Here is a 14,098-nt window from a genome sequence, read left to right as displayed (position 1 = left end):
TGGGTACATTTACTGATGAAGAGTTGGCCAATATGCACTTTATTAGTAGTGTTGATGAATACAATGGAAGAGATGCACAGTAATGCTGGGCTGGGTTGTTCGCACAGTGACAGTGAACACATCACATTACTTTCGCATCTACACATAGGCGTTTTGTGTTCCGTCTTTTGGTGATTCCACATTACAGATTTATTAACTGTTGTGCAGGTATTTTAACAGAAACAAAGCTAATTGTGATAACAAAGTGAACAAATGATAATTTCATAATTACATTGTAACAAGCCATCAGAAACCCTCGATCCCTTTCGACCAAATACTCAGAAAACATCCCTGAACAACCTCACAAAGTTTCTCAGTAAGAGTTCAGGTTGCCTCTGTATACATATCCGCAGTATGTTTTATGTACACTATGTGATCAAAAGTATCCGGACACCTGGCTGAAAATGACTTACAAGTTCGTGGCGCCCTCCATCGGTAAGCTTGGAATTCAATGTGGTGTTAGCCCATAATTAGCCTTGATGACAGCTTCCGCTCTCGCAGGCATACATTCAATCAAGTGCTGGAATGTTTCTTGGGGAATGGCAGTCCATTCTTCACGGAGAGCTGCAAAGCGGAGAGGTATGGATGTCGGTCGGTGAGGCCTGCACGAAGTCGGCACTCCAAAACATCCCAAAGGTGTTCTATAGGATTCAGGTCAGGACTCTGTGCAGGCTAGTCCGTTACAGGAATGTTATTGTCGAGTAACCACTCCCCCACAGGCCGTGCATTACGAACAGGTGCTCGATCGTGTTGAAAGATGCAATTGCCATCCCCGAATTGGTCTTCAACAGTGGGAAGCAAGACGGTGCTTAAAGCATCAATATAGGCCTGTACTTCCATGAAAAACACTAACACAAAATAACACCACCACCTCCGAATTTTAGTGTTGACACTACACATGCTGGCAGGTGGCGATCACCAGGCATTCACCACACCCACACCCTGCCATAGGATCGCCACATTGTGTACCGTAGTTCTTCACTCCACACAACATTTTTCCCCTGTTCAATCGCCCAGTGTTTAAGCTCCTTACACCAAGCGAGGCGTCGCTTGGCATTTACCGGCGTGATGTGCGGCGTATGAGCAGCCGTTCGACCATGAAATGAAAGTTTTCTCACCTCCCGCCAAACTGTTATAGTACTCGCAGTGGATCCTGATGCAGTTTGGAATTCCTGTGTGATGATCGGGATAGGTGTCTGCCTATCATAGATTACAACCCTCTTCAGCTGTTGGTGGTCTCCGTCAGTCAACAGACGAGGTCGCTTTTGTGCTGTACGTGTCCCTTCACGTTTCTTCTTCACCATCACATCGGAAACGGTGAAGCTAGGGATGTTTAGGAGTGTGGCAATCTCGCGTACAGACGTATGACACAGGTGACACTCAATCATCTGATCACATTCGAAGTCCGTGAGTTCCGCGGAGCACCCCATTGTGCTCCCTTACAATGTCTAATGACTACTGAGATCGCTGATACGGAGTAGGGCAGTAGGCGGTAGCACAATGCACCTAATATGGAAAACGTGTGTTTCTGGGGGTGTCCAGCTACATCTTTTATTTGCTCAAGTATTAAGCCCTTATATTTCTCTATACATCAAGACATTTGAACAACATTTAATAATTCATGCTATGTGGTGATTACAGTTCGCAATAGAAAGTCACTATGACCACAGTACGTAAGTTTTTTTTTTTTCAAGATTCTGTATTTGTCTTCGTATACTGAGCATTACTGGCACATACGAGGGAATGCTGAAAAATAATAATTCCGAATTTTTTGTATGTGAAATCTCTTAAGGCAACGGCCTTGCCGCAGTGGATACACCGGTTCCCGTGAGATCACCGAAGTTAAGCGCTGTCGGGCTTGGCCGGCACTTGGATGGGTGACCATCCAGCCGCCATGCGCTGTTGCCATTTTTCGGGGTGCACTCAGCCTCGTGATGCCAATTGAGGAGCTACTCGACCGAATAGTAGCGGCTCCGGTCATAGAAAACCATCAAAACGACCGGGAGAGCGGTGTGCTGACCACACGCCCCTCCTATCCGCATCCTCAACCGGGGATGACACGGCGGTCGGATGGTCCCGATGGGCCACTTGTGGCCTGAAGACGGAGTGTATATATACAGTGAAATCTCTTAAAAGTTTTTAAATAAAACCAGCTTTATTAACATTTTTCATCTTTATTCTTCATACTCACATATTTATTTATCAACATAGTCACTCTGACAACAAATATATTTCTCCCAATCAGAGACTAGTTTGTGATACTATCGCTGTAAACTGTTGGACTTTGCTGACAGAGCCAAAATCTCACCTCTGCTTCCACCACTTCATCAGTATCGAGGTGAAGTCTTCAAAATAGTTCTTTAAGTTTTGGAAATAGGACAGGGTTGTATTGAGGATAGCCATCAGATAGTTGCAGATGTTGCAGCACTGTGTCTATATTACCCAACGATTTTCTCTGATGAGTTCACCAACCTGATTCTGATGGTTCACATTGTGAGCCAAACTTTATCGTCCATTGTGATCTCTGTCACATAAGTTTCCTTCATTACAAGCGTCAACAACCCAGTTTCGTGCATTACTTATGTCAATGTAATCATCACCATACACAGCTGTCACTGTTCTACAGATTTCTATCGCAGGCACGATTTGTGCTGTTAGGAGCTCGATTGCAACACGCTGTATCTTATTCAATGACTTACGTAGAACCATTTTATGTACTACCATTCGGCGCCCTCTAGTGCAACACGGTTGCAACTTGCGTCAGCAAAGCGGTAAACTCGATTAACCAATATACATGTCATGTAACATCTCCACCAATATTCAAAAGTCATAACCTTTCAGCATACCATTGTATTATTTGTATTTTTTTTTAAATGGGGTTATATAAATAGTGTGACCAGAAGACTATGTATTATCAAAACTAGTCTTGAATACGAGGGTGAGTCAAATGAAAACCTGAATTTGTAATAACAAATCGAAATTTCGCACCGTTATCCTGTGAGTTGGTAAGTGTGCTACAAGCAGCGCGCAGAATGGCCTGTAGGTGGCAGCACAATTGCACACATACCTTCGCAGTATCAGTGTAAAGATGGCCGCCCCACTTGCGACTTGCACCAGGGAAGAACAGCGTTCTCTTATTCGGTTTTGCGTAGTGAAGGTGTTAAACCTATTGAAATTCATCGACGAATGAAGGTTCAGTACGGTGATGCATGTTTGTCACAGCAGCAGGTCTACGAATGGAGTAGGAAGTTCGCAAATGGTGTGACTTCAGTGGAAGATGCTCCTCGTCCAGTTCACGCACAACGAGTTGTGACTTCACAGATCATTGCAGCAGTTGAAGCTATAGTGAAGGAAAACCGCCGAGTGGCACTGAATGACATTGCAACATGTTTGCAGATTAGTCATGGGTCAGCACACCACATTGTGCATGATTTGCTCCAGTTTCACAAATTGTCTACAAGATGGGTGCCATGGCAGCTGACTTCTGATATGAGAGAACGACTTGTTGGTGCTTGTGAAGAACTTCTTCGGCGCTTTGAACGAAAAGGTGATGGCTTCCTTGCATGAATCGTTACTGGGTACGAAACCTGGGTGCACTTCCACCAACCGAAAATGAAGAGAGCGAGCAAGGAATGGCGCCATTCCTCATCACCAAAACCAAAGAAGTTTAGAACAGAACCATCAGCAGGGAAGGTTATGGTGACTCTCTTTTTGGGCGAAAAAGGCGTCATTTTTTAGCATTACATGCCTAGAGGGACCACTGTCATCAGTGCATCATACACAAATCTCCTAAAAAATCATCTGCGGTCTGCAGTCAAGTCAAAGCAAGGTGGATTGCTGTCAGCAAGTGTCCTTTTGCAACATGACAATGCAAGCCTCACACTGCCCATACAACAGTTGCAACAATCACAGACCTGCATTTTTAGTGTCTTCCTCATCCACCATACACACAAGACCTTGCCCCATGTGATTTCCATATGTTTGGACCACTCAAAGACGCAATGTGAGGAAAGAAGTTCTGTTCTGATGAAGAGGCACACCATGCAGTACATGAGTGGTTGCGCAGACTACCAAAATAATTTTTTCTAAAGGAATTTATGCACTTTGTAAACGCTGGAGGACTTGCATTGAGCGAGGGGGAGATTATATTGAAAACTGATACAGCTTTGTACCACTTCTGCACAATAAATAATATTTTAAAATTTTTTTAAGGTTTTCGTTTGACTCGCCCTCGTAAATAAGGACTTCGGAAAGCTCCTTGGGTCCACATCTCGTGGTCGTGCGGTAGCCTTCTCGCTTCCCGCACCCGTGTTCCCGGATTCGATTCCCGGCGGGGTCAGGGATTTTCTCTGCCTCGTGATGACTGGGTGTTGTGTGATGTCCTTAGGTTAGTTAGGTTTACGTAGTTCTAAGTTCTAGGGGACTGATGACCATATATGTTAAGTCCCATAGTGCTCAGAGCGATTTAAACCATTTTTTGAAAGCTTCTTGGCCATCATGTCTCCTCTTCTTCCAAATATATGTACAATAACGTATAATAATTGCAGTCCTACAGAGACCCACACTCTATATGTCACAATATGTTATTCCATTTGTGCAGTATAGATAAACTAGTTACCTAGAGGTATGAAATAGTTCTTTTGCATACTGATGTGTCATTAATTTTTTATACGTTTTATCTTTTGCAATGATAGAAGTTGAGTTTTTGGTCAATAATATGTGAATGTGTGGGAAAGTAGGCCTCCTAATCCAGTGGCACAGTCTCTAAATTGCATGTTTGTAATAAACCAATAGAAGTTGTATTTTTAAATGTAATAAAATTGCCAGTTGAATCTACAAATGTAGATATAGGATTTATCATCCACTTATTATCCTATTTTGCTCAAACCAGTTCTCATTTTCGTAATATATTTGAAGAAGCTGTTTATCAAAGCATCTATGGCAACTTAACAGAAATTGTGTAACAATCATTTTGGTGTCAGATATTCATAAATAACACTACATAGGGAAATCTGTATCCATTTATTAAATTTTGAACCAATTTTGTTATTAAGGGTTTGTAATAGAGAGTTTCCATGCCTCTTTAATGGTTTTCATATGTAAGGCATAAGACAGTACTAAATAACCTCCTATGGTGTGGTATCAGTTATGTTCCTTTGACTTCAGTGGTGTTATCTATATAATGAAACCAACCATTGAACTACTAGCACAAAAACGGTTAAAACATTAAGTTCTGATTAGTAGATCAACATATATTGAGTCCTACATGATTCTAGATTTTCATTGATACTTCTGTTGACTGATATTATAATCACTCATTGTAAACAGATACAAAGTAAAGTCTGTGCCATTCTGTACAGCATTAAGAAACTAAAAGCAACTGGATTGGACTTTAATGAGTCAAAAACTATTTCAACAATACTGGAAATGCCTGGGAAATCACTTGAAATAAAATGAGATTATTGATAAGATTTTTTTGTTCTCTCAAAGTGGTGAGTATAATAATATCTTCTAAATAAAATCAGGGAATGACACGATCTGCCAGTATATTTATTCTTTAATGAAGCTTCTTAGGAGCCAATAAATCTCTTTGGAGTATTGTGATACCAACAACTATAATGTAAAAGTAGTTTTAACAAACCCTATGGATGCCAAGGTCTGGATTCATAATACTGTTAGTAGTAATTTACACCACTGCAACACAGACTATAAATATTCCACCTTAATGATACTGTGTATAAATTAGTTTATTTTTAGTCCTAAGCAACGAGCAAACAAATAACAGTAATGATAAGGTAAGTATTAACCACGTTCACTAAAATCAGTACCCAGTTAATGTACTAAAATTAGATCTTACATAGCATGAGTAATGACTTACACTCTTAATAATTTCATGCAGTTAAGAGTGTTATTTCGTTAGTATTGCATACATTTATTTACAGAATGTTATTGTTGAGACATAATAACACTTTTGCCACTGTATATAAAAATCATAATTAATAACAACTTGAAATGGAATATTTGCAAGTGCCTTTTAACATTGCTTTCTGGATATATCTATAAAGTGTATTCTGTTCCAAAGAAAGATGAACTTTTGGGTCTTTTGCATCTCATGTCCTCAGAGGCCTTCCTTCTAGATGTGAATCGCAGTATTGTGTATGTGTGTGGGGGGGGGGGGGGGCGGGGAGAGAAGAGAGAGAAAGGGGGGGAGGGAGGGGTGGAAGGTTAAGCAGTGATTGGGGAGTCTGACAGAGCAACTGTTAAGTTTGTGTTTCCACATGAATTTTCAAACAAATGCCTCCATGTGTTTACTAGATTTATTCACGAAGTTCTATTCAAGTAAACATAATCAGTATTACTTTCTTGAATTTTTGCAGTGTGTCAGTCATTTAACTACTTTAGTATATATTTACGAAAATAGACTAATGTTCTGATGCTCACTGTCTTGTAGCAAACGTGGCTGCTGAAGCTTAGAGACACCCAGGACAAGTGGAAACGGACACTTCAACATACAGTCTTTCGTTCACCCCGTCTGTCCACCTGCAGTGCAAAGTCTTCCACCTGACTACCTTCTGATATTGGGTTGTCTTCAAGCATGATATGAAACATAATGAAACGTTATTTTTTGTATAATTCTTCTAGATAAGTGTACTGAATGTGAAATAACTATGTTATGAAGATATCTATTATTTACAACATAATGAAGTACCAGGCATGAAAAGAAAGTTGTTTTTACAGAAAGAATATATTTTATCTAAAATTTAGGCATATAATATATTTAATTAAAAATTAATCACATTGTAAGTGGGAATATAAGTTAACCAGATGTGGAGTAATTTTCATATACATTTCTTACTTTTTTAACTTTTAAATTCATATATTATGTTCCCACTGACATATTTTTAATGAAAATTTTGATATTTAATATTTGACTGGTGCTGTGGCACAACTAAATACAATCATTATGAGTAATAGAACTTGCAAGATTGTTATTTTTGTTGTGGGAAAAATATTTTACTAAAAGTAATTGCACACAGTATTTAATTGTAAATGAACCATGTTCTCAGAAAATATGACTTATATTTGGATGAAATTACTGAAACAACAGTAACAACCAATTGAAATGTATCTTAAATTGTGTTTTTCTTCAGTTGATCTATGCTGTTTTCCTCCAAAGAATGGAACATGCTTCATAGCATACTGTACAAGCAACATGTCTCAGTTTGTAAGAAATGACTGATGATCAACTTAATACTTTTTTTTACCTTTTACGCGATCTCATGTAGTTTATGGTGTTTGTGGTCATGATCATGAGAAGAAACACTTGTGATCTGTAATAAAAGCAGTGCGTGATGAAGTATATGGAATGTGCTGGCTTTGTTGTCTAAGAGTAGTAATATGTGTGATATACATTGTTCTCCAGAACTATTATGACACTTTGCATAACAATGAATTCCAACTAGTTTCCCTTTGATTCTTTAAAAGTTATAAGAATGTGATGAAAAATGGTGACTAAAAGCTGTCCAAACAAATGAATGTGAATGTAGTAACAATAATCCAAGGGCTATACTAATATCTCCAAAGGAAATATTCAGTATGTGAAGAAATTATTTGTCTTCCATGTTCTTCTTGGTTCACAGAAATTAAATATTCTATTGTTGTTACTTGATGCAATTACTGTAAATGAATTCACTTTATTTGTATATACTGGATTCAATGCCAAACAAAACAGAATTACTTGACTGACAAACTGCAAACTATCTTCAACAATATAGTACTATATTTTGATCCATGTAGGTGTCTGCATTATGACTCATTCATGTGTTTGGAATCTCAGTGAATATTCTTAAATTGTTGCATGTTAGTAATATTCTTTTGTCAGAAATTAGTAATGCATTGTGTTTATATTGTTAAATAATCTGCATGTAATTGTTGTATTTAATTTTCTCTTGTTCATGAATATCTACCAACAGGACCATGTTTCCATCACTCCCTAGATTCTTAACACTGAAACAGTACAAGTGAATCTGCTCTAGTGTGATCCATAAATTTGTTTCAGTGATTGCAAGTGTGAAATGTGAACTATATCCACAAACGTTTAAAAATGGATATGTAAGTATTGTTCTGTAATGATAAATTTGTATCTTAATTAATTTATAGACACTGAGCCACTTGCTTAAGGGATAATACTTTTTCTCATGTTTTCTACGTTTTATGATAGAAATATTACTTTCTGAACTAAAGGTGTTTCTCATAATAAGTGTGAGCAGCTGCCATATGATGAAAGCTAATGAAGATTCACGTCACTGTAAATAACTACCAGCTGAGAAACTAAAGATATAATATATCCTGGAAGCTGAGATCTTCCATAATGACCCTTCTAGGTAATTACTGTGAGTTATTTTGGGTACTGTATTCTGCAGTTTTGGGGATCTCATAATTATTTCGTTTTCTTAATATACAATGATCAAGGAATTCTATATTTCACAGTGTAGTCAAATCTATTCTTGTGAATGTAATTTCATTTCGCAGGAGTATTGTGATTTCCTTCACACTAGGATTTGAATTCAGTTACTGCATGAGAATACTTACATACTCTGTAGTCAAAATTTCCACCTCAGTATCCTAAAGATAAAAGATAAGTTTGACCATTTAAATGATTCAGTACATTTAATAAGTTCAGAGAATTCCACCGTCTTCTGCAAGATAATCATCTTTGATGTATCTCTGTTGCTGAAATCAAAGCTGGAAGTACATATCGAAACAATATTATTTCTGATTTGTTTGCTAATACTAGGCTTAGCACCAAAAAATCTGGAAAACTGTGTCACTCACAGGAACATTAACAGTCCATAGATATGAGAAGTCAATGATAATAATTAGCAGTCAAAACTGATATCCTTAAATAATAAAAATTTAGCTACAAAAGATATGCCATTCTCTGAGACTGTGTGTATTGGACCTCAGAGAATTGTAACATGTGTTTCATCATTCAGGTAAGTCCATGAAAAACTAATATTTTAACTAAGAAATGTGTGGGAAATGCAGGTAATAAATAATCATGTGTCTTCATTTATGAAGGACTGACTGAGGCAATTTGGTTTCTATAGTTTACCACATTTATAAGAGACAAAATCCAAATACTCCCAGCAATATTTAGATACATTACAGAAATCTGGCTGATGATGCAAATGAGTGGAGTTTCGAATGAACTGGCAACAAACTGAATTTCATATTTGCCATGCATAAATATCATAAAGAGATTATGCAAGAAGAAAAAACAAAGTACCTACCAGCATAGTAAATTAAAATTTATTTGGTGTAGGCATATTATAAAGATGATGTGGTAATCATTGTAAATAGAGGATACTTATGGTATGGATTAGAAAAGGTGAGTGCTAAGTGCATCAAACAAGTAGAGAAAAGCTGTATAATACTAGAATATGTCCATTTCAAAATAAGATAAAAATTATTTACAGATAACAGGAAATGAAACAATTTTTTTCCAAATTGTAATTCAGTAATCTATTGAACGAAAACATATAGCCCTCATTGATGAACACATACTAATGAGTTTTTCGTATTGAGTCCAACACAAAAAATTAATACACTATTTTCTTGCATTAAGGTAGATTCCCCTGTATAGTCGCAACTTCTTTGAAGTGTACAAATCTTCAGGTATTTGGAAACACTATCATTACACACAAATCTTCTGTAATGTTTATGTTTCCAACAATTTGAAAAATTCACATTCAGTCAGCCTACATGCTCAGTCATACTACATATGTCTATTCAAGCAGTTTTCATGATTGACTTTGTTTTAATTGTTATGTCCCTGTTCCCTGCTTCTCCAGTTTTACAAGATGGATGAGTGATCAGAAATTGATCACATTTATACGATAAAGCCAGATTTCAATGACAAAGCTGGAACATACAGAATTTGAAACTGAAAGTTAAGTGCATAGCATTACTTCTGGTGCACAGTGTTAAGTAATAAGTGTTTTGTCAATTAAGTAAAGGATATGAATTCGAGCCCACACTTGGGACACAGCTTTCATCAGTCAGATCGTTTTATTATGATGCACACACTGTTACAAAGTAAAATATTTGTTTCAGTATGTTGATTTCAGCAAATGTTTCACTAAAACCTAATACTGATCTGCATATAAACTGTATTGGTCTTTTGGTGTTCCATGCAAGACAAAGTAATTTCCAATAGTTAAGACGGGCTTTAAATGTGCTACATGTTTTCATTTCATAATACATTGCCACCCTGTAACAAAATCAGCCTTCACATAAACACTAAGTTTGGTATCATACTACATCTCTTCTTTCTTCCCTTTGATTTTCTTCTGTTGGAGAGGTCCCTAAAATAAAATTTAGTTAATTATTTAGAAGCCAGTGTTCTAGTCTCCAATGTTGCCAGCTTCTGCTACCAACATGTTCTAATTGTTTTTTCACTGAATCAAAATGCAAAATATGAATTACGTAGCAAAGAACAAAAGTATTATTAATGTTTATCCATTTTCCAACCCTGAGATTAGATACACACAATATCATTAATATAATAAGTACATATGTAAAACTGTGAGAAATGATAGTTACAGAACTGTGGTTATTGTTCCTAACATCCAGGCAATTTGTAATAATCAGTTATCTTAGTAACTAATGTATTTTTGCTTTAGGAAAACAAAACTTTCACTACTTACTCCTAACCAGAACTGATATTTCACATATCTGTTTTTATTTGTTGAAGCCTGATGCAAATCATTCAGTCAATTTAGAAAAATGCATTCTAGCATTTTCTTGAATTTCTTGCTAAAATATGGTAAAATTTAAAAAAATAGATCTTTCAATATTTCCAACCCAGATTTTAAAAATTATAATTTATGAGTGACCTGAATTTTAAGTATGATTGTAAAATGTTCTTATACTTAAAGTAATGATCACTTTATGCAATGTACATATGGCATTTTATCCCGGAAACATTTCTCTAAAAAAGATATTTAATCAATATATGATATAGTTTAATGTGTCAGTCGTTTTTGTTTTGTATACAAACACTTTAAATCCAGTGTTAATATATTTATAGTATGTAGAAAAGAGGTTTCATGCATGGTGAATGTTACAACTACTTACAATTGGTCATTGTGGAGCTCTGTCATATGATATACGAAATTAGATGTTCAGGTTTTTCATCTGATACTCCAAAAATGCCATATTACTTTCGCAAGGAATATCTCTAAATAATCATGTGTTTAAAGGCGTGTGATGTACTGTGAGTCAAGTGAAACGACTATATTTTTGACATTTTGTCAAATACAATGTAAAGAACGTTTACAGCTCTCTGATATGTTCATGAGCTGCCTTTATTACCACTACTGGAACCAAAATCAGTGTGTGGTAATTTTAAAAAACTTTAACAGAGTCTCAGAGTATAGGAGATTTTGTTCCCGTCTATGTGTATAAACTGCTAAATATAAGATATACAAAGTAAAGATTATCTGTACTTAGATACATAACTATCCTAAACTGATACTTGTTATCCTTTATGCTAATGGATCTCAGAACATAAACCATGAGCCCTTTATGTTTCTGCTCCTTATAATTAAACTACATGAATGTTGTGGAGATTGGTTTAAATAAGTTAAATTTATATCTACTGATTAAGAAGCAACAGTGATTATAATTTATTAATCTTAAATCCAGTACAACACAGCCTATGCCAATTGGAAATAATGCTTACCGTAAATATGACATCAACAAATACGAAGGAGAAAATTGTTTTATTTTCTGCTGTATATAAGTGAAATAGTTCATGCAATATTAGTCTTGCACAAATTATGAATTATTACTCCATTAATGGAATTAGTACCAATATATGTATCTTGACAATCAACTAAAATATATTTAGAAATCCCTGAATTATATTTCTTCTAATTATAAAACAAAGTATTATGGTCAAGATTACTTAATTGTCACACATTTGAACTTTTATTATCTTTACCAGGAACATTTGTAATAAAAACCATAACCAGATAAATGTTCACAAGTGATTTGTGTATTTTTGTATGCTCCAAGAAATACTTTATAATTCATCCTATCTGTTTATGAGGTATTATATTACACTACTTGACAATTGCTAACGAACAGGAACAGTGCTGAATGACATGAAACATATTACATATTTAATAGAGGAAGAGTGATATATTTATAACGAAAAATGGTACGGATTTCACCACATGGGAAACCAGGATAAAAGACATAACTAACTTCGGTTTTTGACACTGCTCAGACTCTCAATATAAATGTTGACATCAGACTCTCAGTAAAGAATATGCCCTCCATGGGGACTAATGCACAGTTTACATCTGTTATTCATACTGGCTTACAAAACTATTGAGGAGTCCTTGAGGTATGTTGTCCCACTCCTCTCTCAAGGCGGTTTTCAGTTCTTGAACGGTTCAGGGAGCAGTTGTTCATTGAGAAACACGTCTTTCAAGAGTATTTCAAACATGCACTATACGGCTTAGGTCTGAGAAGTATGCAGGATATGGCATAAGTTCAGTACCTTCACTTTCCATTGTGTCCTACACCTCAGCGGTCCTGTGTAGGCGGGCATTGTAATCCATAAACCAAACGTCGGAACCTACCGTACCACTAAGCAGACAGACATGATCCAGAAAAATCTCCCTGCAACGTTGCTGTGCTTCAACGCGACGTCACGCAAAGATACGTTGCAGTGTTCATCCACTGTGCATAATGCCTGCTCACAACATGACGATTAATCCATACCAATGATATTAATGAACATTCTGTGGTGCGTAACATGTTTCCCTCTCTCTCCACACTAACTGATGGTCAGAATCACTTATCACACTGAACTAGGATTCGTCGGAGGACGTAACTCTCGATCAGTGTTGCTGATCCCAACCAACATGCCTCCTAAACCAACGAACTCTTTCTCAATAATGGCATGGTTGAAGGAGAGTGCATTAAATAGGCTTCTGAACATACAATCCAGCCTGATTTAATCGTTACGAAATTGTTCTGGCAGTCATGTGTACCTGTAGCAGTTGCAAGGTCTGCAGCAATCTGACTAGGAGTGAGATACGTGTTCCTTTTCGCCACTAGGGCTACATATCGATCCTCTTACGCTGTTGTAGTGCACCTGTGACCACCGGCATACTTTTGCTTACCATTTCCGACCTCAGCAGCCTTTTTTAAATGACACTTTCGGACACAATCATTACTGTGACCACAGTAGCAAAACATTTACCGGTTTCGAACCATCCAACTCTTCGTCCATGACTGTAAGCGTTAAACTGATGTTTAGAAGATACTTTGCCATACCATACAGAATGACATCTCATCGGTTCCACAACAACCTTCATCAAGCAACGTACTGCATTAAATGCCAAATCCACGTAGAGTGTTCATGCCTGGGCTTCACTGCACATAACATGTTCCACCCTCTAGATTTCCTTTTGCTGTCAATGGTCAGGTGCTGTGTAGCAATTCTCGGTTCTTCTGCAGCAATTCGCAGTTTTCCTTAGCAGTTGTCAAGCAGTGCATTTGCTTAATAGCTGTGGCAGAATATCACTTATGGGACTGCTTTATTACCAGGTCTTGAAGCCCACCAGAAACATCAGTATAGTGTACAAAGCTACCGTTGTTATAATAATATTTGAATTCATTTTGCCACCAGTATCTCTATGAAAGTACTTCTGTTCTTAGGGGACATTCCAGTCATATGTAGAATCAGATAACTATGTTACGCTGTTAATTTAGGATAGAATATAAACTGTACAAAATTGTTCTTTCTTCTCCTTTGATTATAAGCGTATCATAATATACAGTGAACTCTAAACTGAACAATATTCAGAGAATTAAAGTGCAATATCAGTGAGAAAGAGCGAATGGGGTATTTATGTAACAAATGTGGGAAAGCTAATTTCATGAGAGGAGAAACACAGGAATAACCAGCATGTTGAAAAGCTCCTTACAGATGATGTACAGAATGAAAGATAACTTAACCTGAGCTTAAGTTGACCCACTA

At 36.8% G+C, this 14,098-nt stretch overlaps 1 protein-coding gene and 1 pseudogene across 1 annotated transcript in view; both read left to right on the top strand.

Moving 5' to 3' along the window:
- LOC126470699 (pleckstrin homology domain-containing family G member 7-like) overlaps positions 1 to 6,838 on the top strand; it is a 489,741-nt gene extending 482,903 nt beyond the window's left edge. Inside the window, exon 14 of the mRNA XM_050098699.1 lies at positions 6,491 to 6,838. Coding sequence (XP_049954656.1) covers positions 6,491 to 6,604 — 114 coding nt within the window. The 3' untranslated portion in view covers positions 6,605 to 6,838. The remainder of the gene's footprint in view (positions 1 to 6,490) is intronic.
- On the top strand, positions 1,831 to 1,947 carry LOC126471725 (5S ribosomal RNA; annotated as a pseudogene).
- Positions 6,839 to 14,098: the final 7,260 nt, after the last annotated feature.

This window comes from Schistocerca serialis, chromosome 3 (assembly GCF_023864345.2).
Source record: "Schistocerca serialis cubense isolate TAMUIC-IGC-003099 chromosome 3, iqSchSeri2.2, whole genome shotgun sequence".
In the NCBI taxonomy this organism is placed as follows: domain Eukaryota; kingdom Metazoa; phylum Arthropoda; class Insecta; order Orthoptera; family Acrididae; genus Schistocerca; species Schistocerca serialis.
This window is presented reverse-complemented; position numbering and strand designations above follow the sequence as displayed.